At 53.3% G+C, this 25493-nt stretch overlaps 1 protein-coding gene across 1 annotated transcript in view; it reads left to right on the top strand.

Annotated features, from left to right (window-relative positions):
• The first annotated feature begins 97 nt into the window (after positions 1–97).
• The window catches only part of LAMB3 (laminin subunit beta 3), a 25986-nt gene continuing 590 nt past the window's right edge, over positions 98–25493 (top strand). Inside the window, exons 1-26 of the mRNA XM_074893714.1 lie at positions 98–148; positions 486–488; positions 935–1024; positions 1386–1458; positions 1572–1698; positions 2053–2117; positions 2622–2776; positions 11529–11643; positions 11818–11891; positions 12343–12525; positions 12931–12994; positions 13310–13485; positions 14169–14292; positions 14669–14857; positions 14951–15106; positions 15668–15864; positions 16613–16724; positions 17155–17527; positions 18036–18196; positions 19191–19399; positions 20340–20543; positions 21172–21316; positions 22673–22880; positions 23881–24022; positions 24392–24568; positions 25035–25188. Of these exons, the coding sequence (XP_074749815.1) occupies positions 98–148; positions 486–488; positions 935–1024; positions 1386–1458; positions 1572–1698; positions 2053–2117; positions 2622–2776; positions 11529–11643; positions 11818–11891; positions 12343–12525; positions 12931–12994; positions 13310–13485; positions 14169–14292; positions 14669–14857; positions 14951–15106; positions 15668–15864; positions 16613–16724; positions 17155–17527; positions 18036–18196; positions 19191–19399; positions 20340–20543; positions 21172–21316; positions 22673–22880; positions 23881–24022; positions 24392–24568; positions 25035–25188 (3727 nt within the window). The remainder of the gene's footprint in view (positions 149–485; positions 489–934; positions 1025–1385; positions 1459–1571; positions 1699–2052; positions 2118–2621; positions 2777–11528; positions 11644–11817; positions 11892–12342; positions 12526–12930; positions 12995–13309; positions 13486–14168; positions 14293–14668; positions 14858–14950; positions 15107–15667; positions 15865–16612; positions 16725–17154; positions 17528–18035; positions 18197–19190; positions 19400–20339; positions 20544–21171; positions 21317–22672; positions 22881–23880; positions 24023–24391; positions 24569–25034; positions 25189–25493) is intronic.

Raw genomic sequence — 25493 nt, 5'->3', positions numbered from 1 at the left:
TCCGGGGGTCGTCTGATGTGGTCTGCTGAGCCCCCCACCAGCATGCGAGAGGATGTGATTTTGGGGCCATTTCAGTAACGTAAATGGAAAAGGCCTGATGCAAGTTTTTCTGAGGATGAAAAACTGCATTTTAGCTGAAATGCACCATGTGAGTGGTGCCTGGGAGCCCTGCGTGTGGGGCACAGGGGTAGTGGTGGCTGTGCAAGCTGCTGAGCTGCACTCCCAGCTCACCCAACAGTCCTCAGTTTAAACAGGTTTGTTAAAAACTTGTTGCTTTGCTGGTACAGTAAATAAAATAAATTTATGATACTGTTTCCATTAATACCCACGTAAAGCAACAGTGACCACTGAAATGCATCAGAGCAAGAGAGCCCTGAATTGGGTTGGAAGAGGGGGAGAAGGGCTCCTCATCAGCTGGGTGTGCAGCTAGGTACCCAAACAAGGATTACGTTTCTTAAAAAATTTGACTCTCTGACTCTTCACAGCTGGTGAGTTCACAGGGTTGTGTTTTGTAGATAACTCTCAAGCTCATTTTAGGTAATTTTGTGTCTTGAGGAATTCCAGTACTGCAGACAGGAGAGGGGCTGCGTGACCGCGTCTGCCTGTAAAGCCCAGCTGCCGCGCTCCAGATCACCTTCAGGCTGACGTCTGATACGTGAATACACAGTGTGATTATAACTGACTGGACACCCTGAATTAGTCTTTAAATGATCAAGTTGAGGCGCTGATAGCGGCACTGCTGGTGGTATAAGCACGACAGGCAAAACCTGTCTGAGAGGGTGGGTGAACATTCGGGTGTATTGCCTGGTGCCGAGCCGTGCAGCAGCTCTGGGGCGAGCGGGTTTCACGCTGGCATGGCGATGTCCCGGTGGTGGCCACGCCAGCCCCGGGTGGGTCAGCTGCAGCTGGGCTTTCACTTGCCGGCTACCTGCAGAGCAGCTGGTTCACGCTGCCGTCATCCTCGTCCGAAGTGATTTATGTCTGTGGCTGTGTGCCCTGTCTAGGAGCTGTCGGGAGTTATACGGTAACTGGGTGTGTATGTCTGAAGATCCCTGAATCACTCCCTTTATCATTACTACACCCACAGGCACTTTCTCTCCCAGGTGAGGCAGCTGCCTGTTAAAAGCCGGGAGAGGAGAGCACTGGCGCTCAGAGGGTTCCTGGGGTTGCAGATCGGCTGCCGGGTGGCATGAGGGGCAGAGAGCCCTCACCGTGAGCCAGGGACACACCGGGGACGGGGCTGCCGTCACGCAGGGAAGAGGGCAGGTGAGGTTTGGGGGTGCTGTGGGGTGCTGGCAGCTCTGCCTGCCCTGTGCTTTCCCGTAGGGCTTCCCCGCAGAGACACTTACTCTGTGACGATCTGTACAGGTTTCTTCTTTTCATAGAACAAGGCTTTGGGCCATCGCATGCGCTGGCGAGTTTTGATCTGGAATCGATTCTGGAAATGCAGGACGAAGGGTGGGGCTGGAGAACAGAAAGTGCAGCAAGCCTGGGGAGAGGTGGCTGGGGGGTGTGTGTCGGGGGGGTGGTGTGTGTCTGTGTGTGCGCACTCATTCGGGCATCGTTTCTAGCTGAGTGTTGCGACCTGGTATCGGCGCTGGCTCTCTGCCCGCTGCGGGTTGCAGTGCTGGGGGCTGCGGCTTCTCAATGTTCCTGGGGAGCTGGACAGTCCGAAATTACAGCTCTGCTGAGAGCGAGGTGCTGTGCTGGTGCCTGTGGTTTGCCTCAGCAATAACGTAAAGATCCAAAGATACAGTGTTTGGGGAAGAGGGCAATCTCTTACACTCTTGAGGAGAATCTTGTGCATGCTTTGTGAGTTAGATGAAAAGCAGGGTTTCTTTGTACATTAAAAACAAATACAGTCTGAGCATCTGATCTTCCTCTCCATTATTCTTGATTTTTCACCCATGTTATTCTGTTGTAAATCAATTAAAATTATCTCCCTGTTAAAATTATCTCCATGTAAACTGAGAAGGAATGCGAAGGACCTGGACTGAGCTTTAGACTGGCATCTTCTGCTCGTTTTCACTCGTGCTGCAAATTCTTCCCTAGACGTGTCTTTGGTGGGATGGAGCCTCGCTGCCAACTTTGGCTGTGGGCATTATTTGTTCTCCTGGGTAAGGCTCACCATACAGTGTTTCTAAAAGGATATGGGGGAAGCTGACTAAATAGAAACGCTGCTAATGTAAGCTTTGTATTAGTCCAGTATTGTGGCAGCAGCTGGGAGGCTGGTGTTTGCTAATGGTGCTGGTGTTTGGCGAAGGGCTCTCCCTGCCCCAAGCACCCGGCCGTAGGGCTGGCTGGGTAACAGGGGACCCCAGACAGGCTGGTCAGCAGGATGGGCCGGGAACGGAGCATCCCTGCAGCCCAACCACTGGGGTCATGGCAAAGAAGCGTTTTGGAAATAACTGTTAGTATAACGCACTTTAAAAGTGCCTTTTTACTATTAAAAATAAAGGTAATTCAGGGGCAAAATACCTTTGTCTTTTTCAGCATACACATTTTGTAGGTTTGTCCCAACCATGACCTTGTAGTTGGTCTGCTGTAGAAAACAGCAGGCACGCTGGCTGACGTCCGTGTGCTTCCCTAACACCACCCCACGTCCTGTTGTGCTCTTCCAGCTGCTCCACGGCTGCTGGGCGCGGAGCGAACCTGCTCCCAGGGAGCCTGCTACCCCCCCGCTGGAGAGCTGCTGCTGGGACGGGCCCCTCTCCTGAGAGCCTCCTCCACCTGCGGCCTCACCAAGCCCGAGACGTACTGCACGCCCCACGGAGAGGTACGTCCCCAAATCTCACGTAGGGATGCTAATGCCTTTACCCATCCGACCCTTCCTACCCTTCTGCAGGGATGTGTTGAACCTGTTTTAGATATTTATCTGCCTTCCAACCCCGTTGGGTCATTGCACCGTCTGTGGTGTCCCCTCGCACCCTCTCTGCTGTCCCCATGGTCGAGAAGAGGCGCTGAGCACGAACGTGGTGGCAGGGAAAGGGCAGCAAAGCTCTGGTGTGAAGCACTGCAGAGGCAAAGTGGAAGCTTTTGCATCCAAAATATCCCAGGCCTTCCTATCCCCAGACTTTTTAGTTCTAAACCGCTCGTATTTCACTTGTCAAAAATGGGAACACTTCAGGTCTTTTAGAAAAACTTGGAAAAACTTCTGAACCAAACAACTGTTTCCAATTACTGTGGTTGTGCGGGGGCAGGAGATGATGCTCGCGGGGATAACGTTTCAGCCAGCTGCAGATTCCCAGGCTCTAAAGCTGCCACCAAATCAGAGTAAGAGTTTAAGAATAAGTCTGCCTGAGCACAGAGCTGGAAATAGGGGTGATGTCCCTGATGTGAGCACTTCCTAAAGCCTTTCTCTGTCGGTCTGGCAATGTTAACCCCGTAACTGCCATGAGAGGAGCTCGAAAGGGAGAGGGTTCAAGGCAGGACAGGCAAAAAGGGTCTTGGAAGAGATGCTCGAGAGGAAAGGAGATGCAGACCTCAAGTGGGGCAGGGTTTTCTACAGTGAAATCCAGCTTGAGTGAGTCAGTCTTCTTCTGGTTTTAATTCCCCTTCAAGTTGAAGGCCAAGATGTGGCAGTAGGTGGATTTGTTGCGGAGCCGGTGGTGCTCTCGCTGGGTTGGAGGGATTTTTGCTCCTCTGGGCTCAGGGGTGGCTGGGAGCTGTTGGCTGGAGTGAAACTGAGGCAGCTCCTGGCCCTGACAGCTGTGAGCACCGTGTCCCCCTGGACGCCGGGCTGGCTGCAGCATCAGTCCTTTGTCAGGTTGTTTTCCAGGCTGACAGCTGTGGTCAGGCATTTCCACCAGCCAGGCTCCCACTCCCTTTTTTCAGAGCTGTTTTGCTGCTCCCAGGGAACAGGGCTGTTTACTCGCTTCCCCAGCAAACCCAGCTGCTTCTCATGGGTGCTGTGGCCCATGGATGGGAAAAAAGCAGGCAATTATTTCTGCTCTGACTTATTTTTTTTTTCTTCCCAATTTCTGTTTATACTTGAGGAAAATTGTACATAAATGTACCCCTGAAATCTTCACTTAACATTGACTTTTACTTGAAGAGGGGGCTTGTACTATGGGAAGCGAGCGTCTGCAAAACCTTGAGTAAGCTGGAGTGGGCTGGTTATTTCCTTTGCCTGACCTTGAGAGATCACTCTGAAGAGCCTTCAGTTGTGATCATCTGCATCATTTGTAATCTTTGAAGTGGAGACTGGGCGTCTCTCTGATGGCTGTGATATGCCTCAAGCAGAAATGATCTGTTTGGTGCAGAATTAGTGAGTGGTAGTGGCAGTACTGCGGAGGAAGGCAGAGAACAGGATTGCAGCAGTCTCTTCCAGTCTTCGAGTCCCTCAGCTATTCAGTTTTCATATTGCTTATACCTTGCCTTACAAGTACCAGGGTTAAAAGGGATCTGGAACAATTAACACTGATGTGTTAAATGGGATTCTCCAATTCTAGCTTTGGGAATGGGGCCTTTGCTCCTTTCCTTTACTGAAGGGAGAGATGCGTCGGTGCTGCTACCAAATTCCACGAAGACCCTTATTTCTGTTCTGCAGCTGTAATGGCTAAGGGGAGTTTTGAGTGTACCATCCCTTATCTTTGCAGGAGAAATCTCCATGTGTTGAGCATTTCCTAATATTTTCCTCCCTTTTTCTGCTTCCCTAATTTAAGCAAAAATTAATCCCCTGAACTCAATTTTCCTATTCCCATCCCATAAAAAGTAAGCACATTTAATTTATTGCCTCTTAGGACTTTTTTTTTTTTTTTTTTTGGTTACAAGCCTTGCTCTCGTTTTGCTGCCAAATAGGTACAAATCTGGAGTCTGTTTTGCAGTCTCAACAGAGGGCACTGGGATGAGGGGTTGCTCTCGCAGGCTGCTGGTGCCCTCGGGCCAGCTGGCGGGCACACGCTGTCTGGCCCTGCCGGCCCACGCTGGCCCCAGGGTCCTCTTTTGCAATTCTGATGGGTCACTCCATTTCAGCCTCTGCTCCATTGTCTGCTCCGGCTCCAAATCCCTCTAACCTTTATACTTTGCACTCCTGATTGCTCCATTCCTTGGCTGTAGGCTCAGTCTAGTGAAATCCAGGAGGGACGCTCAATGTTGCCATTTATAGCGCAGGGGATTGCAGCGATGGTTAGAAAAGTGATGGGGGGTGGAAACCGGGCAGACCAATGGTCTGGCTTGGAAATCACTTAGTGCTTGGGAGATGGCGTTGGTGTCAGCAGGGAAAGTAAAAGCAGGAGGGAAACTGAAAATAAAATAGAAAAATGAGTGAGGCTTTCAAGACTGGATTTGGAGTCGTAAAGGCAGTGATGTGTGTGGAAAGACTCTCACTGACCGAGGTGCGATTCAAGGCCCAGTTAACTCATCTCTTTATTTAAACGCTAAGTCTAGCGCTTTGATAGGAATATGGAGCAGCTCATGCTGCCCAGCTCCAGCCAGGGCAAGGCACGGTGTGGCTTTCACATGGATTAGCAGGTTCCCAGTCCCCTGGCCTGGCCCTTCCGAGTGACAGCAAAGGGCCGTGCGTGCCTTCGGCTCTTTGCTTTGCTGCTGGAAGCAGCGGTACCGGTGCCGTGGTGTGCTTGTACCCAGCAAATTAACGCTTCTCTGGAGGGGAGAGCATGTCTTCCCTCTGGGCTTGTGCAGTGCTTTCAGCTTAGAGATGTATTAGAAGAGTACCCCAAACACCTGGCACGTCACTCTGAAATCTTTTGCCAAAGAAAAAGCAAGAGAGGAGCAAAGATGTGTGTCTTTGTGCTTGTGTCGCTGCTCTGTTTCCTGCACCCTACAGCAGATGTGGCAACTACGTGGGTCCTCATGCCCTGACCCTGGGAGACTTTGAATTTTAAAATGTTGTTTGCATGAGGTCAAGGACCAAGATTTTCTGCCTTCTCTCACCTGCTTTCCACGGGCACTTGCTGGATATGAGAATGCAGGGTGGGAAGTTGCCTTTATTGCCCCTTGTGTCGTGATGCCGTGGGGTCATCCAGGCAGGAATGGAGAGGAGAGGTACGGGAGAAGCCTAATCCCTAAATGAGTTAGTGGGAGGGGAGCGTGAGGCGGTTGGGCAGGAGAGCTCCTGGCATGACAGAGGGTTCCTCCTCCTGCTGATGGATGGTCGCAGCTGCCTGGCAGGCGTTGGTCGGCAGCATCTCTCCGGTGGTGTCTCAGCACTGAGGCGTCTTTGGCTGCTTCCAAAAATACAGGCCAATGTCTGCGAGAGAGAGTATGTGCAAGACTAATGCTTCTGTCTGCCGTATTGCTACCGTCTGATGGTTACATCTGCTTGCTCACCTGCATGGGTCGGTCAGGGAGCTCAGTCCTGATCCAAAATGTGCTGCCTGCCAGGCGCTTCAGCGGGCCCTGGGCGTGTTGGAACAGGGGAGAGCACACTGAAATGCCACCATGCCTCCCAGCTCAACTGCTTTCCAGACCCACGCCATCAGTCAGACTCAAGCTTTTTACACAGAAAAATGCATCCACAAGATCATGAAATAGCTGTGGTCGGATGGGACCGCAGGAGGTCCAACCCCCTGCTCAAAGCAGGGCTTCTAGTTTTGGGTATTGCTTCATCATGTCAGGGGTTTGCACTGAATAATTTGTATTCCCGACCTGTTGAAGGTAACGCAGCAACCACAAGTTGCTGCTGGGTGCTTATCTCATCTTATTCTGGCATTCAGACACACCCTGCTCTTTGTTGCAGGGATGTGTCCCTACCTGCAGTGAATGTGCGGAACAAAAAGCCTATTTCCCATTATTTTTTAATTCCTCCTCCTCGCTTCTCTGCATCTTTTTTTGCCATGCAACTGCAAATCGACACATATGCTGGGAGACATCGCGTCATTCCCTTGCAGAGAAGTTGCAGAGGCAACAGGACCCCGGCAATGCGCGCAGGGTGCGGAGATACTCTGGTGCGGATGGGCTTTGCAGACTGTCATCCTGGCAGATTTAAAATGAAGTTTTGCTGAGGGGAGACGATGTGAGAACAGACGGGGTGAAGAAAACAGGCACCCACGTGCTTGCTTTTAAGCAAGAGAAATGAACTTAATTTCCTTAAACCCCATACCTAGGATGTTTGTCCAGCTTGTGTCTTCTCCCCCATCCCTCCTGTCACCTCTGACTGGAGGTCACCAGTAAAACCAGAGCCCTCTATTTGAGCGTAACCTCAGAGCTTGTTTTCCAGTGTCACTTTTGACTGGCCAAGCAAGGATGTGACATTAGATGTTATGGCTAAGAGATAGGTCTGTGCTTCAAAACTGAGCACGGTCCAGTTTAGGAAATACCTCACTGAGAAGTTCTACCACGATGACAGAACCGTGGGTGACTTTTGCCACCTTTTCCCTGCGAGCCTGGCAGAGCCATGTCCTGCTGCGGGTGTTAACAGCGAGTGAAAATGGGTTGGAATAGAGAATTTAATAACTTGGCTTTAACCAGGTGCCTCTGTTCCCAAGGTAAATTATTCTTGCTGCCCACCCTATTTTTTAATAACCCTCAACCTCTTTATATACATATAAATTCCCACTGTTTTCCAGATTGTCCCCAAATAACCTTGGAACTGTGATTACTGTCCCTATACAGTATTAATTGTGCACGACCACCCAAAGCTCCCGTATGGGAGGCTGCGTGCCAGGAGCCTGCCTGACACTGCCTCTCCCTGGCAGGGAGCTGGGTTAAATGCAGGCCCACCAAGGACTCCGCAGCTATGAAAGGTCTTCGTTTCATGACTGGAGTGAAGCAGCTTCCCATTTTTGCTGATGAATAGCTTCAGTTTATTTCGGGTTGTGCACCTATGCCAGGAGGTTTTATTTCAAGGGCTTTCTACTCATATTAAAATGGCAGCTAGAGCTACTTAAAATACTTTGGTCGGAGTCCATCAACTTAAAATTGTTTGAGGTTTTCTGCCCCTGCATGAGCGGGGAGGCATGGGAGGCTGGTCGGCGGCTGGTTCACAAGGTCAGAGCAGGAGGGGAGCAGCTGAAACCCTCCACAGAGAGCGAGGGGCAAGGGCTGGGTCTGCACCCGTGTCCCTGCACGCGCCGTGCAGAAGGGTCCCAGGTGTGTGATGTAATATATGGGCATTTTTACAACAGCTGGCTGTTCTTCTACATGGGTTTTATTTTTTTCCCCTCCACCATTTATTTCGAAGACATGAATCTGTTTATTCTCAGCACGCTAGCTTTCCCTCTAAAATGACTGCCTTGTGAAATACAAGGCTGGAATGAATTTCCTTTAATCTCTGAACCTCCATAACCTGTATTTTGGGTGAGTCTTAAGAGCGGCTTGGAGGCACAGGGGGTGATTAGTGGTTTTCATGCAGACCTATGACTTCTTTTACCTTCCTATAGGCCTCTTCAGCCCCACATCCCACACCTACTCAAACAGGTACTGATTCTTTTTTGCTGCAGTCATGCTGGGGCTGTTGATGCCTGGCAGGGAGGGGACCCCGTGCTGGAGAGCTGGGGCTGGGGCTGCCCCAGGGGTCAGTGACCCAGCTTAGACCGTGACTACTTCGTTTCCATTTGTCACGTAGTCCCGCAGCCCTGGTCTATTCCTGGCGAGCCCAGCACTGAGGGATCTACTGAGCCTGTTGCTATGCTGGTAAAAAAAGAAGGGGAGAGCTGGAGAAAGGTGTCTGCTTGGTAAATCTCCCCTCAGCCCGGCTCTGGGCTGTCATTTTTGGTAATTCCCTCTGTCCCAAGGAACTTTGAGACACATAGTCAGTCAGTAATAGCAAATCCTCCTGTTGTGCAATACAGGCGTTTCACAATTTGCTCCAAGGACGTGAAATGAATTTTGCTTCCAGTGTTAATTTTATCCTTAATTAAAAAGCCGGAGGGGGAGGAAAAAAGAAAAAAATAGAAGAAGATTTTTGCACGGAGCACAGCTCATGGGCTGCCTTGGGATGGTCTGTCTCGCATAGTTTAAGCTTCATTTTTACTTGGCACTGCATTTTAAGTGTGGCTGCAGCTTCATTGCCAACGTTGCATTGTAGCTACTGGAAGGCACTTGTGTGAATGGTCTAATAAGTATGCATGAATCGTGCCTAATGAATAATTTAGCCGAGATTTACCTTTCCCCTTACAGAAAGCCTTTCTTCTCCCTTTGCTAATCACAGTCAGAACTATTGTGAAGTTTAATCATTATTGGGATTTGTTTGGTAGATTATTGCTGCGGATAATTCCTGTAGCTTCCTGACAATTTGCTGTGAGTAGTCATTATCTGAAATGAGTTCTTCTGCCTGGACCTGATTATATTATTTCTGATTCTTACTGGCAGAGCCAGAAGGAGTTGATAGAGGCAGGGAAATTGCATGATTATATATTTTGAATTCTCTGTTTGCTTACTCTGCAATATTGTTATAAATATTGTAGCTAACCAGCTCCTGTTGTGGATATTTATAGACAGAGAACATAAAGACTGTGGAAAATATAATGGAAACAGATCAGTTTAAAGTGAGGATCTCTCCTCAATACCTGTTCAACTGCTGAGAGCATCTGGTGCAGCACCAGTTAGTGCTTTCTGGCCAAGGCCAGCCTACGCCTTGTGCAGTTTTGTGTGAGAACAAGCAAAAAGGTAACTCTGGACAAAATTTTCCATTAATTTTTCTTTAGATTTAAAAAAAAGAAAAGGTAGTTCTTATGAAGCAAGTCTCTTTCTGTAGAAATAAGCGACTCGGCTGGCTTAGATGAGCCTGTTTCAAGAGTAAGGCAATATGTGTAAAGCATGAATTAATCTTTTAAAGGGAAACCAGAAATCTTCGTGCCACTGTGGCCCACCGGCCACCACCACCTGCTGCCTCCCGAGGCACAGATCTCTCCCAATCCCAGCTCGTGTGTAGCATCGTGTTTGGGTTGGAATCGGCTCATTTGTTTTAAGTATCAGGTGGGCAGATTTGAGCACAGAGGTGGGTATAAAGTGCTTCTTGTCACTTGTCACCCGATGTCTCTGCCCCATCACTGAAAGCTGATCTCATCACTGGGGTCCCAAACATATCTGTGTCTCTGGTGTCACCTTATCCTGCCCCAGCACTGCCAGCCCTCACACCGGGGTATCTCGTTGCCTTCCTGCTGTCAGCTGTTGGGCCTTGTGCCAGACGCGCTCCCCCTGCTCCCCAAATCCACTTTCCTCCCAGGATGACCTTTCTGAGCCTCCTGCCCTCTGCTGCCAAGGCCAGTGCCTCCATCACTGGCAAACATTGTTCTCGATCTTCCCCAGTTTCTCAGGCTTTGGGACGTGTGGGTGTGAGGTGTGTGTCCCACTGCTCTGTTTGGGAGGCTGTTTTGCTGTTCAGGCCACTGACAACTTCCATTTGTGGTTGAAATGTTTCACATCCCTCTTGCTTTTGGGACAGCGTTATCCCATAACTTGTACAGCTCTGCCTGCCTCGGTGCACAGCCCTGGGAACCTTTCCAGAGAGTGGGATCGGCTCTTCCTCTCCGTTTCACCAGGCTGGAGATGCTGAGCAATTCCATGCCTTGAGCACCAACCTTCCCCTCTCGGTGGTCTCCGCAGGCCCCTGCGTTTGCTGCACTCCCAGCATGGCCGGTACCGAGCGCTTCAGTCAGGGCCTCCCCGTGTCCCTGTGGGATGCTGCTGTGGGCCCTGTTGTCACCAGCTATTTTAGCATCCCTCCGAGACCTGCCTTTCCCCGCCTTGGCCTCACCTGGCTGCTTCCCCCTGTTCCATGGTGGTCCTTGCCCAGCTTGCTTGCCCACCCCGTGCCTGCCTCTCCCCTTGGCCAGTGTCTGGACCTTCCCTGCTCCCCGTCTCTTGCTCAATCTCTTTCCTGCTGCTTTCTACACATTTCTGAGCCTGCTCATGTGCCACACGCACCCGGTGGCCCCGTGTTAGTGGCTGCACGGAGCGTTGCTTGGTTAGTCAAAATTTGGGTATTTGTTTGCTCCTCGGGGACCCTGTTTTCTCCTGTCCCCACGTTCCCCACGCTGCATCTCTGTTTGCTCCTTGAATTACTTGCTCAAGTGAAGGGCTGAACTTTAAGCCACTTGACTTGCCACCCGCTGACTTCTCACCCGCTGAGCTGTTTGCTCCCGCTCCGCTCCCAGGGGAGAGCGCAGGGGGCTGAGCGTCGCCCAGCGCTTCTGGGTGTGAGAGAAAGGCCTTTCTGTTCACCCAACCAGCCCCCTCGGCTCTGTGGAAACGGCAGACTGGTCCCAAAAAGCTGCAAAGAGCTTTCTATCAAGTGTTGTCATTGTGGAAAATGGGGTTTGCTTAAAAAAAAAGGGCATTTTTAATGCTTTGCCGAAAACGTGTTTTAGTTGAAAGCGTTTTGGTTTTAGTTTTTAGTCCATAAAACCATGAGTTGTGTTTTTTAATGGGGTGTGAAGGGGACCACTTGAGTCCTGGTATTGTTAGTCTTACTGATCACGGCTCTTCTAAACCAGCTTTTCTGATACCATTTGTTCCTCGGTGAGCCCGTGCCGCACATGTGCCCCTCGCCCCCTGGGTCTGTAGCGGGGTCTTTCCCTCAGCCAAGCCGGGATGGTCGCTCCCACCGGCCCTTTCTCTTCCAGTGGAGCATGAGATGCTGCAGGTGCGACTCGCGGCTGCCACACGCCTACAACGGCCACCGCGTGGGGAACGTCCTGCCCTCCGCCGGGCACTCGCGCTGGTGGCAGTCCCAGAATGGTGAGTACCGGCCGGGCGTGCTGGGGTCCCCTGGGAAGGGGAGGAGGAGGAGGTGTTGAATTCAATAGCTCGGAAGGAAAGAAGGGAATAAATGACTCTGCTCAGGCAGCGCAACAGTTTATTTTCCTGAAGTCCGCGTTCTGCATCTCTGAAGCTGCCTCTCTGTGCCCGCAGGCGTCGAGCGCGTGTCTCTGCAGCTGGACCTGGACCAGACGTTCCAGCTCAGCACCATCCTGCTTCACTTCAGGGTTTGTGTGCAGTAGCTCTGCTTTGCAGGGAGGTCACGGATGGTGGTGGATGGGCCCCGCTTGGCTCTCTGCGAGGTGTGGGGATGTCAGTGAGCAGTTCCCTTCAGGCTCCTGATAGGAAGCATGCCAGGGTCCCCATCCCTCCTTTCTCCCCTGTTTTTCGTGGCCATTCCCCTGGGTGTTTGGGAGGAGTAGAGCAGGGTGGTGCGTCCCCATCCCACAAACGACTGCCAAAAAATCTCCTTGGTGCAGATGTGTGCTTTGTGGCTACAGCAGGACTGGCCGAGGGGAGCGGGGGGGACCCAGAAGTTGGTAACCCGCAGTGGAGGGGATGGCTCCAGCAGCCTGCAAAGACCTGAGCCTGGAGTGAGGAGGAGGAGGAGAGGCATCCCCAGGCCAGGAGCTGGCTGGGCAGTGCTGTTACAGACGTGCCTCTTTCCCTGCTCTGCAGTCGCCGCTGCCCGCTGCAATGCTGATTGAGCGCTCCACCGACTTCGGCAAGACCTGGGAGGTGTATCAGTACCTGGCCTCCGACTGCGCCGCCGCCTTCCCCCACGTCCCCCGGGGCTCCCCCAAGAGCTGGCAGGATGCTCGCTGCCAGGCACTGCAGGGGTACTCTCTGCCCGGGGGCAAGGTAGGATTTGTGGATTTTGTGACAGGGGCTCCCACACGTGCCCGTTCCCTCTGCTGTGACCCCAGGTTCGGGGCTGGTGGCCTGTGAGATGCTGCAGAAACACGTGGTGGCCTGAAAGTCTTGTACACTTGTTAGAGCTGGCAAGGGATGGAGCCCGTGGGCACCCAGCACTGCTGAGGGGAGTCCTCTGGAGGATTCCTGCTCCTCTGGGAGGAAAACCCTCACTGCTTTGTGACAAGCGAGGTGTTATGTTGGTCTTCTGCAAAACCCTCCGTGACTGAAGTCTTTTGCTTGTGTTCAGTGATGTTCTGCAGAGACAGGTCCAGAGCACACGCTGCCCAGAGCATGAGAAGAAAGCACTTTGTGTTTCCTGCTTTTCAACTTGTTTTTTTTTTTCCTTCTAAGGTGAAATTCAGTGTCCAAGACCTGGCGTCTACCATCAGTACCTCTTACAGCCAGACCATCGATAGTAAGTGACCGACCTCTTTCATATCTGAGAAAGGCAGAGGGGGATGATGCACCTCGCGGCTCTTCCCCTGTGTGACTGAGAGTGCTGAGCTGGGGGAACCCCACCGGGGAGCAAGTCCTGTGCAGACACGGCCTCGAGCTGCTGCCCCGGTGCCTCTGAAGTGTCAAGGAGCAGCATTTGGTCTTTGCTGATGCCTCAGCTGCTGCTTTTTGTGCCAATGGCTCTGCCTCTTGCCCCGAGCCCTCTGCGCAGGTTGCGATGCAGCCGGTGCCTGGGTGCCGGCCTCCCCTCACACCTCACCCTGGTCCCCAACAGAGCTGGGGCCGTTCACCAACCTGCGGATCAACTTTACCGAGCTCCCCCACATCGCACGCCAGGGCTACCGGTCGCCCAGCACCTTCTACGCCGTGACGGAGATGCGGGTGCTGGGGAGCTGCTTCTGCCATGGACACGCTGACCGCTGCGCCCCGTCGGGAGACCTGCATGCCGTGGTGAGTGTCGGGGTGAAGAGAAAAGCTTGAAGACAAACTCTGTGGTATCGGGCTCCACCACACGCCCAGGAGTGCTCCTCAGGAGACCTCGGCCAGGATGACCAGTGGGGTGGGGGGAGTCTTTCCCCTGGCCTGAGGCTGTTCATAATCAGGGGAAATGATGCCCTGTTTTGCCTGCAGCAGTGGGGTGGTGGCTGCGAGACAGCAGCCTGTGCTGCCCCCACGTAAACCCTCTTTTTGTGTCAGGAAGAAGGTGGAGGGGCTTTATAAGGAGTTATGAAGCTGAGTGGCTGCGGGATGTTGTGCTCTGGGGGGAACCGCTCCTGCCAGCACTGGGTCTCTCGGCTGGGTAGGGAACATGCAGAAAGTTTCAGCAAGCTCCTTCATGCCCAGGAGGATTTGCCAGTGCAGGTTGTTAGCTGTTGTGGGATTTTCTTGTCCTCAGGTTATGCTGGTTTGCTTTGCCTGGAGTGTAGTTGTCCTCGGGTAGGTGGTAGAGGTGGTGGGAATCACAGGGTGAGGAGCAGCCTGTCCCCGGTGCTGCCCCAGCCCTGTCTGGGTGCTGGGTGTCGTCGCTGCGGGGGGGGCAGGAGCAGGCCAGGCCTGTCCCATCCTCGGGAGGGAGGATGAAGCTCTGAACTGAGCAGCTACCACCCAGGAAGGCCAAAGTATTGTCTCTGCAGCAGGTCCACGGGCACTGTGTGTGTCAGCACAACACCGCTGGCCCCAACTGCGATCGCTGTGCTGCCCTCTACAACGACCGGCCGTGGGCGCCCGCGAAGGACAATGATCCCCACGAGTGCCAGAGTACGGCGAGTGCCTTTCCCCTCTCCTCTTCCTGAGGCCTTTCCTAAAATACCCCCAGATATGAGCGGCAGGAGCAGGAGTAAGCTCCCAGACCTTTCGCTGGGACACTGTGAGACTGGATGCTAACGTGGGTGTCTCTGAAAAAGGCACCCTGACATGTTTGCGGGCTGGGCTTTGCTCTGTGGAGCTGTAGCTGGGCGATGTACCAGTGCTTGGCCACGCCGTCCAACTGGTGCCGGTTTAATCCTGGGGCGGTCAGTGGGTGTCACGGTGTCACGCAGGGGACACGGGCACCCTCTAGTGCCGCAGCTGCTGCTGCTGGAGGGGTTTGCACAGCTGCAGCACTAGCTGGGCCATTTTGTTGGGGATTTTTTAGGGTGCAACTGCAATGGCCACTCGGCCTCGTGCCACTTTGACCCGGAGCTGTACCGTGCAAGCAGAGGGGTGAGCGGGGGCATCTGTGACGACTGCCAGCACAACACCGAAGGCAACAACTGCGAGCGCTGCAAAACTAATTATTTTCGTAACCAGCGACAAGATCTCACCCATCCTGAAGTCTGTCTGCGTGAGTGCTCGCTTCCCCCCCATAGCACATTCCCCAGAACCCCCCGTCCGCCCCTTGCACCCCTCAGCAGTCCCATTTCTTACACATTTCCAGCCTGTGAGTGCGACCCAGACGGCACCGTGCCGGGCTCCATCTGTGACCCGCTGACGGGGCGCTGCGTCTGCAAGGAGAACGTGCAGGGGGACCGCTGCCACCTCTGCAAGCCGGGGTTCGCTCAGCTGGCCAACGCCAACGCCCTGGGGTGCCACAGTGAGTCCACCCCGAGACATCCCCTGCTTCCTGGGGTGCTGCCACCCCACCTCTGTGTTCGGCATCCCCAGTGGCTCTGAAAGGGAGCTGGCTCCTGGCCAGCTTCAATTTGGGGTTTCCAAGCTATTATAAAACCTCCTCGCTCAGGCTGTGGCCCATCTCAGGTGTAAGTTTGACAAAAAGCAGAGGGCGGGTGGAGTTTGAGGCGCAGGTAGGGCTCTATTCCTTTGCCGAGCGCCTGCCGGGCTGCCGGAGGCGATGGTGTGTGGGCGAGCAGAGCTGTGCGCAGCAGAGGGCAGCCGTGGCTCAGGCCAGCGTCGCGTTGTGGCCAGGCTGGGGGCATGCCGAGGCCTCTCGGGCTGCCGGGTCTTGCTGCAGAGCTTGAGGGGGCAGCACGGGGTTAGAGTGAGGTGCGGGTCCCTTGTGCTGAGCTCAGGTGTGAGGGGAGAGGCGGGAGAGCCGGTCTGTGGGTGGCTGCAGGGTCCTTCTGTGGAGCTTCATGGGAGGCCGGGCTGGTGCTCTGCACCCGTTTTTAATACGACAAAACCTTCCTCATTTCAGGATGCACCTGCAACGCGCTGGGAACGCGGCAGGACATGCCCTGCGACGACGAGACAGGGCGGTGCTTCTGCTTGCCCAACGTGGTGGGCAACGACTGCGGCCAGTGCGCGGCTGAGCACTGGGCGATGGGCAGTGGCCAGGGCTGCCGGCCCTGTGGCTGCCACCCACCCGGCTCCCGCAGCCTCCACTGCAACCAGGTACTGCCCAGCCCACCCTCTGCATACTGGGGCCAGGTGCAGCAAATCCCAGCAATATTTCTTTTTCATTTCCCTGCCTTCTTTTGTGATTGCACCTCACTTTTTTCCTTTCCCAACACTGCGAATGCTGCTGTGAGGGGGTCAAGCTGCACAGCCGTGGGCTGTGCATTCCCTAGCCTGTCCTGCTCTTATTTTCCTTTCCCCATTTCCTAGAAAACACTGTGACAGGCTGTTCAGGAAAATGAAAGAAGCTGGTAATTATCAAGGCAAGATTAAGCCATTTTAAAAGGCCTCATATTCAGCAAGGAAGCCCTAATAAGAGATCTTCATACAGGCGAGGCAAGTTAATTATCCTCATTTGTCAATGAAAAGCGTGTGTGTCACTTCAGGCTTAAGAGACAACTGGAAAAATTAAAGTTAAAAGTAAAAAAAAAAAAAAAAAAAAGACAAATTCTAAGAGCCAAAGATAGGTCCCAAAGAGCTCAGCACAGGGAGGAGACTTGAGATCACAAAGCGGCTGCTTGTGGGCCATTCCTTTGTCTTTGAAACAAAGCTTAAAACTCGGCTTTGCAATGCTTGGGCTGTTTGGAGACTCTTTGCATCGCAGGAGCAGCACTGGTATGTCCTGGGGCAGACCAGTGAGGAGGTTGTCCGTGTGCTGGCTTTAGTGCCCGAGAGCAGTGGAGGGACGACTTTCCCAGGACAGTGCCCAGAGCTGGGTCTCCCCGATGTGTTTCTCTTTCTGCAGTTCACAGGGCAGTGTCCATGCAGAGAAGGCTTCACGGGACAGACGTGCTCTGTCATGCAGGAGCTGGTCTGCCCGGACAGGCACTATGGAGACATCCGGGTGGGGTGCACAGGTAGGCAGCATCCCTTTCATTGTGGCTTGGTGTTCCTTAGCGCTGTGAAATCCTGGGTTATCTGGGGACGAGCACCTGACCTGTGTCCCGACATCAGCATTTCCCATGCTATTTTGCAAGAGAAATTTCCTTTCTGGAACAGCCTCCCAGTTCATCCCCATCTCGAGGTACCCACCAGTCCCCTCCCGGGAGCCCTGGGTGAGCCCCTCGGCCGTACAGGGTCAGGGCTGGGCAAGCAACCGGGCTTGGGGGCTCTTCCCGTTCCTCTGCTGGTGCCACCTTCTTCCCAGATGCCGCAGGGGCTGATGGGTGGGGTTGGGCTTCAGACTGTGTTGGCATCCCATTAACAGGGTCTGATTTTATACGTATATAATTTTTTTTTTTTCCCCTCTTTTGGCGGGCTTCACCTCTTCACCTTTCCACCACCCAGAGTGCGACTGCGACTTCCAGGGCACGGAGGACGTGGGGTGTGACAAGACGACAGGCCAATGTCTCTGCCGCCCGGGTGTCACGGGCCCTCGCTGCGACCAGTGCCAGCGGGGCCACTGCAGCACCTACCCCAGCTGCGAGCTGTGCCACCCCTGCTTCCGCGCTTACGACGGGGACATCCAGCGTCTGCGCCTGCGCCAGGCCGGCCTCGGCAACTCCACCTCGCAGCTGCCCCTCGGGAGCGGGGGCTCCCGCCTTGGCCCCCGCCTCTCACAGGCCGAGGGCGACGTGCAGCAGGCGCAGGGCATCCTCGGCCGCTCCTCCACGATGGAGCAGAGCCTGGCCCGGGCGGGCAGTGCGCTCGCCGCGATCAGGTGAGAGACGGATGCTGCTAACGGGGTGCACCCCTTAGTCGGGAGGAGATGTTGGCTTTTTCATGCGTGCTCACTCCATTTGTCACACTGAGTCACTTGCACGTGTTCTGCTTTGTTTCTGTACCTGAAAATCTTGCTCTGCTCACGAGGTGACTAGGGATGCAAGAGAACAGCAGCACTTCCACGTGTGCTCGTCCTGTGTGAAATGTTGCAAAGGCAGGAGGCTGGTGGATGGGCTCTGGACAGTTGACATCTCAGGGTGTATTCAGCGTGCCTGGTCCCTGCGTGGCACGGCCCTGCAAGCTGGCCCAGGGTGGCAGAGCCGTAACCCAGCCCCGTTCTCTGCCACCTCCGCAAACCTGCGAGGCCGCGGCGTGTCCTCGGCCGCCAGCTCAGAAATGCTTTTCCCCAGGTGTTGGCAGTGTCTCAGCACAGATGAACCCTGCTCTCTGTCTACAGGTGCTTTGCTCTCTGCTTGAGTTCATGTTTTCTGCTTTTTCTCTCCCAGAGAGCAGGTCCAAGGCATAAACCCTGATCTTCATTTTCTGGATGAGACTGCCTCTCTATCAAGGGAGCTCGAAGCCCTCAACAGCAGCTTGCTTATCGCTAACACCCAGTATCAGAGCAAGAAGACCCAGTTTGAGACCAGCCGCAGCACGGATCTGTCAGGTACAGTGCTGCAGCTGTAATATCTCTTAATTTGCAGCCGTTAATTTACCTCAATGTGACTGTGCCTGGTGGTTTCCCACTGGCTGGGTGGATGAGATGGAGTTTTTAACCTGCTGTCAGTTTAGGAACAGCAAATAGATCTTCCCTCCCCAATGAGAGGGACACTTTCTACCCAGCCTGTGCCAGGTCTGTGACCCAGGATTTCATGCTTTCGGGTTATTTGCTCCGGTGTTTTGGGGCAGGGCAGCTCACTCCGCAGGCACTGCGTTCCTGTCCCCCGGACAGCACAAACCCTGCTGCCGGGGCATGGTGGGAAGGGGGGAGCCCCGCTGGGAGCGTGTCACCGAACCCGCGAGGAAGCTGAGATAATGAAGGTTGTGCACAGATGGAAGGGATGGAGGGGTGGGGAAGGGAGCCAGGCGGCTGTCAGGCGCTCAGGAGAAGAGCTAATTAAGCTCTGTGATGATGCTGGTGGTAGGCTGCCATTGTATCCCCGCTGCAGCTAATTCTGAGTGTCTCACTGCTGCCTCCCCCTCCTCGCCGCAGCACATGACCCACCCGGCCAGGGTCCTGCAGGTTGGCCAAGCAGGGCTCCTTCCTGCTGGAGGGGAATGGGGGGCCTGCTTGGGAGCCAGGGAAAGGGCTCTGCAAGCCCTGTCCTGCCCTGCCAAAGCTCTTCTGGGATACATGGAGCAAAGCCCTGATCGTGCATGCACGTGCACACGTCATCTTGCTTTAGTTTTGTTTCAATCTTTTAACCCCAACCCAGAGTTCATTCCTTCAGGAGAGCTCTGTAGGAATGGCTGAAAGGCATTTGGAAATAAAAGGAGCTTTTTTGTTACGCCTTGGTGACTAATCACTCTGGCTGTGTCCCACTCCTCTCTGTGCACACATCCACTCGCAGGGTACAGTCAATGCCTTCGTTTAGGCTTCATTCTGCTGCATTTATGAGTCATGGAGGCATTTGTGTCATTTATCCGTTTTATTCCTGCAGGAGCCTTCAAGACAATCAGATCTGCTTACCAGACATCCACCAATGCCAGCGGCCTTGTTGCCGGTGCCTCGGGGCTGCTGGCCGAGTCCCGGGAGAGCCGCAGGAGCGCAGCGGGGCTGGAGGTGGGGCTTGCGGAGTCCACCTCTGGGCTGCTGACCCTGAAGGGCGAGATAGCCTCATCTCCCAACCTGAGCCCTGTCATAAATCAGGTGAAGATACAAAGTGGTTTTCTGACTTCCCCGCTGCGCGTATCTCGTTTTCGAGAGGGCCCTGCAGTGCTCAGGAGGCAGCAGTCTCATTCTGCAGTCATGCATCTTTCCTCAAACGGTCTGGCATGGCAGAGCAGTGTCTCTGTCCAGAGAGACTCATAAATGGCATCTGAGCAACCTTCTGCTTTGGGACATCAGTGGAGAATTGCCTGAGCATGCCCTGCCTGGGGGTCGCAGAGACCAGAGTGTTGTCAACCACCCCCTCCCAGGCACACACTTCTTCCTCCAAGGACTCTCTCATCTGTCAGTTCTTGTATCTCAAAGACCCACTTAATTTCTGGATGAGGCTTCTTCTATTTCTCCTTCGCTGCTTTGTTATTGCCATGGAGATCCATTTCGGTGTCTCCTAATGCACGGTTGCTGTGGAGACCACCAGCCTCCCCTCTCTGCTTTTCAGGGCACCAACATGTTCCCAAGCGACCAGCCTGTGCCGGTGCTTGCGCTGGCTCCGGGTCCACATGTGCCCCTGCTCCAGGGTGCTCTTTGGTGGGTGGTAACTCTAGAAGGTGCTGTGCAATTAAACCCACTGATGTCCAGGCAGGAGGGCAAGGTCTCCCCATCTCATTCTCCCTCCCAAAGCAAACTGCACAGGTTGGACAGGGTTCCCCTGCCACGAGGGGAAGAGTTGCTGCCCTGAGAGTAACTGAGATGTTTGCTCCATGCAGTTACTCTTTGTGAGCCACTGGGGTTTAGCTCCTGCTTTGCTCCTCTTTATGCTCTGGCTTGGGACAGTGAGGAGATGCTGATGTCGAGGAGACCCTTGGCGAGGGTCTGTCAGAGCTTCGGCCCCTGTGATGTGCTGATTTGCTTCCGTGGGGGCACTGAGATCTCACAGCGAGGCGAGTGCCCTCCCTGCCCCAACCGCTCTCTCCCTCCCCAGATCTGCGGTGGCTTCCGAGCAGAGACGTGCACACCCGCCCGGTGCGAGGGGCTGCTCTGCCCCCGAGACAACGGCACTGCCTGCGGGGCCGGCCGCCCCTGCCGCGGCATCTTCCCGCTGTCGAGCGGGGCCCTTGCCGCAGCCAGCAAAGCTGCCAGGGAGTTCCGCAGCCTCAGTGCCCGGCTCCGGGAGACGGCGCAGCTGGTGAGTGCGTCCTTTGGGGTCGAGCAGCAGAGCCTGGGGGACAGGCATGGAGAGAGCGAGCTGTGATAAATACTGGAGTCTTGATCATTTGGGCACCTTCACAAATTCAGGAATTTTTGAGTGGGAGACTCCCTGCTGTGTGCGTGGGTCCTGCCTCCCCCCAACACAGGAGCCACCAAGCTCGCAAGCGGCTCTGGAAATGTCGCAGGGAAGCCTGTCCTCCTCCTGGTTTGGGATTAGGGTGGCAGAAGGGGTGGGGATGTGGAACCCCCTCTGTATCTGCTCTAACATTTGATGCGCTCTGCTAGAGTACATGTGTCACTGCTGTTGCAGCTTCTTTCTGCGGCTTCTAAGGAGCTTGCAAAGATAAAATGAGTTTTCAAACTCATTCAAAATCCATTTCAAAGGTGTTTTAAAAAGCTAAACAGTACTGTCCCTCTTTGAGAGCTTCCTTTGTAAATCCAACCCTCAGTCTTTAACATTTACAATCTTTTAAAGTGGTGGCATATTAAGAATGGGGAATAGCCTAATTTCAAAGTGCCTTGCCCAGTTCACTCAGAGTTGAGGTAGGGCTGCTGGGATTCCAGATCAAGAAGAAATGGCTCCATCAGGATGTCATTGTTTGCAGATTAAAACGACAGAGACGTCTGCGAATCAGCTTCAAAGCAATACTCGGCGGCTGGTGGACCAGATGAGCGTAACGAGGACCCAGATAGAAGGAGATGTGCGGCGCATCCAGCAGTTCATCCAGCAAGTTCGAAACTTCTTGTCAGGTAGCGCTCTGCAGGCTGTAAAGTGTGTGTGTGCGGGTTGGTTTGTGCACAGAAAAAACTATTTTTTACAGTGATATAATGTATGAGAGTACAGTACAAGAGAGGCAGCTGAATAGCTCACCCCAGTTAAGCTCTTGGCTATCCACTCTGTCTGCAGACGGCTATTTACATAGCAAAGGTAACACGCATCCCCTGAGGCAGCAAGGGAGGCTTGGACAGTGTTTTCTGAAAAACAGAGAAGGAATTTCAGCAGTACACAAGTCCCTGACTTTGTCAGTAATTGCAGCTTGGCCAGCTGACTTGCTCAGGCTTAACTGTGCTGTTCAGACTGACCCAAATTAATCCCGGCTGTTCTATCTGTGTCGACTTCCCTGGGATGTCTCTGGGGCAATCCCTGCCTGCTTCCTCACAGAGGCGTTTGGGGCCATCTGTGAGGTCGATGGGGCAGGAGGTACCACGTGGCCTTGACCTTCTGTGCATGGGTCTTGGTGGAGGGGTCTCCAACATCCCTCCCGGACCTGCTCTCAAATATTACCTCTGAAACAATGAACTGAATTTACCTAAGTGAAAGCTGTGAAGGAGGTGATCTTTTGTCTGTAGCACGGACAAGATCTTGCTTCGAGTCCTGCGCTCTGCTGCAGTGCCCTGTGCCATCGCCGGGGCTCGAGGACAAGCCCCTCCCCACAGCTGGTGCTCTCCAAGGATTTGCCATCGGCATTGACCCGATGCGGAGAAGTTTACTGGCAGCACTTGCTGACCGGAGATAAACAGACAGGTCTTCTCTGGAGCAGACTATTAATCAGACGAGAATTCCTTGTTGGCCTATAAACCAATGGGATGACTTATCGTTCGCAGACAGATTGTAATAACATAATGAGCCTCATGAGCATTAGCTGAATAAGAAAATCAGGTCATTTGGTGCTGCCTGGTGTTAATGATGAGTGAAGATATTTCTGAGCTAATCGCTAGGCTAATGTCCCTTGGGCTCTGCCTGCTTCTGATTCCTCAGATTTATTAACTTTTATTTGTGAAATAAAAAAAGGTTTGTCTTGAAACATAACCTCATCTGCTCAGTGAGGTCTACCTGACTGTGCTCTGGGCTTAGCCCTGGTGTTCATATTGCCCAATTAAAGGTATCATTTCAGTCCCTTCCTGAAAGTTTTGCTCACGTGAATGAGAAATACATTAAATTCGAGGGGATTAAATTCATAGTGGATCCTGGCAGCTGTCTGAAATGAAGAGACTGTGTGCGTGAGAGTATGCACGGCTGGATGTCTGCCCTTGTCCTCCCTTGCATTTGCACTCCCACCTTTCCTCTCTCCCGTTTCTGACGCCATCTGTCCATTTGCTCTGCAGACAAGGACACGGACCCTGCCACTATCCAGGAAATCAGTGAGTCTGTTCTCTCCCTGCGTCTCCCCACGGATGCTGCTGCAGTTCTGAGAAAAATGACCGAGATCCAAAATTTGGCGACTAAGCTGCAGTGCCCGGAGAGCATCCTCGCCCAGACAGCCGAGGACATCGCCAGGGCCAAGCAGCTTCAGCAGGAGGCAGAACAGGCCAGGTCGGTTGGGGTTCAGGGGCTCTTGGCAGCTGAGAGTCACTCAGCTGCAGTGAACGTGGTTGTTCTCATTTGTTTGAACATGGTTGTTCTCAGTTGGTTGAAATCTCGCTCTGCTGGAGTTCTACTGACTTGCACAATCTGAAGTTTTAGGCCAGGATCTTCTGTGTCTGTACAGAGCCAAAAAGAATGAGTCTGCAGTCTCTACAGACACCTTCCTGGTGCCCCACTACAGATAAAAAATCTGGCTGCCAAGAATAGATCCTGTTATAGATACTAGAACAAGAGGGTCTTTACCAAAAGTAATGGAGACTTTTCTCTCTCTCGAGTCCCTGTGATGGGAGATGACAGGGTTGCCCTCGTATTACTTGATATTGGTGACCTACATCCTAATTGCACAAGAGAGATTAAATGGGCTATTTGTTTTCTGGGTGAAAGTTGGGAGGATTATCTCATGGTCCCTTAAAAAGTAATTACAGTGTCCTTGCAAATTTGGAGCATCTGCTTTGTCACATGTTGACTTGCAGCAATATCCCAGCGAGAAGGTTAGGGGATAAGGGTGTAAACTCCTTGATAGTGTCTGACACCTGCTTAACCTGCTGGAAGTGATGAGACAAGGGAGTCTGGCTTTCTACGGAGAGCTCTGTCACCCAGCCTGAATAGTCCCTCTGCAAACAGAAAAGCATTCGTTGAAACTGGTTCAGTGGTGATTGCTTTCCCTTCAGTGCTTTTTCTTGCACCATTTACAAAATAAATAAATCTAACTAGTTTAAAGGAAGGTGTTTCCTTTCCCTTCTCAGTTTGTCTCCTCTGCTTGGGGGTATGAAATGGAAGTAATGTTTCTCTCGGAAGGAAACCTGCTGGAGTGCAGTGTGTCCAGATGTGTGGGTCTGTGGCTTTTGGGGGATCCTGTCTTGCTTCTCAAGCTTCCTTATTTTGCCTCTGCAGCCGAGACTTTCTAGTCCACACTGTTATGTACACTCACTCCTGGCTGTTTCCCCAGGAACCGGGCGAACTCCGTGGAGGGCAGCGTGGAAGAGGTGGTCGGGAATCTGCGACGAGCCAACACGGTGCTCCTGGAGGCCCGGGGTGCGATCAGGGGCTCCGGCTCTTCCCTTCGGTTCATCCAGGAGCGCATCGATGAAGTGAGTGACGCGCAGTGACATCCCAATAACCGCGCTGTGCCCTGCTCACCGCTCCTTTGAAACTTCCCTGCTTGGTAGAGTCCTGCTCCAGTGCAGGTGGGAAATGGGGCCCGGTGAGGCTTTTTCTGTAAAAATCTCTTCTTTCTGCTGAGCCTCACTTGTGTGCTTCTCCAAACTCCAGTCACAGTCCCTGCCAGAGCCCCCCAAGACAAGCTCTGGGGCTGCCCTGCACGGGGAGCAGCCCCTGCTCCCCCTGAACCCCGCTTCTGCCATACATCCGTCAGGCAGAGGAGCTGCACAGAGGAGAAAAACATCAGGAATGGGGTTTGGATGTGATTTCCTTCTTCACATGGAGTGTTCTGCTTTTAGATCGAGGCTGTTCTTGGTCCAGCCGAGAAGAACGTGAAGGCCATTGCGGCCCAGCTGGACGGGCTGATGGAGAGGCTGTCGCAGCTGCAGCACGAGGCGGAGCAGAGCCGTCTGCGGGCCACCGACGCGCAGCGGACGGCCGGGGAGGCGGGCGAGCAGGCCCGGAGCGTGCAGCAGGTACCGGCCACGGGCCACGGTGGTCACAGCTGTGCTCCGCTTCCCTGCTGTCACTGGACAGCAAAGCCAGCTGTGTCCTGGCACCATTTTAGATAAGGCGAGGAGGCTTTCCTGTCCCAGCCACGGCTTGCACGCTGTGTGTCACTTCCTATTAATCGGATGCAGTATCCCACTACTGAATTTTTCCAGGACCTTCCTCAGTTGTAACGCCTTTACTGGAAACTCATTTCTGCTGTATCTCCCGCCTGAGGCAGAGTAGCCCCTACAGCTGTCAGTCAGCATCTTTGTGAGCGCATCACAAACTCACGCATTTGCACAATAACCTAGTGACAAAGCTCTAGTGCAGCATCCATTTAATACTGAAAATTAATATTGGAAATTAATATTGGATTCAGCATTAGAAAATCCTCTCTCCCCCAGTCTATTTGCTTGATTCAACCTGCACTGCTTATTTGCTTTCCCACAGGCTTTTGGACAAGTGAAACAAATGTACGCTGAGCTGAAGAGCAGGATGGGGCAGAGCCCAGCCCTGGGAGAGCAGGGCAGCAGGGTGCAGAGCATAGACCTGGAGGCACAGGCTCTGTTTGAGGAAACTTTGGCCGTGATGCTCAGGATGGAAAGTAAGACTCTTTGTGAACTCAATGTAATAATCTCACACACTGGGGAAGGGCTTTTGGCCCCCAGATTGGGGAGGGAAAGGAGTTAGGAGGAAGACAACGTACTTTTGGCAGTGACACGGTGTGGGTTCAGGCTGTATCTGCTGGTGCTGTCCCAGTAAATTTAGAGTTTGTGAGGGTGCGTGTGTCCCTGTGGAGGGGACCCCCTGCCTGCAATGCCCATGTGCCCCCATTTTCCTCCACACACTTGCTCCATTTTTAAGCTTTCAAAACTAATGGCTTTGTTCAGAGCAGTTGTGTTGGGGTAT

The sequence above is a fragment of the Strix uralensis genome, chromosome 24, assembly GCF_047716275.1.
Source record: "Strix uralensis isolate ZFMK-TIS-50842 chromosome 24, bStrUra1, whole genome shotgun sequence".
NCBI classification, from domain to species: domain Eukaryota; kingdom Metazoa; phylum Chordata; class Aves; order Strigiformes; family Strigidae; genus Strix; species Strix uralensis.
The sequence above is the reverse complement of the archived record's forward strand: the minus strand, read 5'-3'. Positions and strand labels throughout refer to the sequence as shown.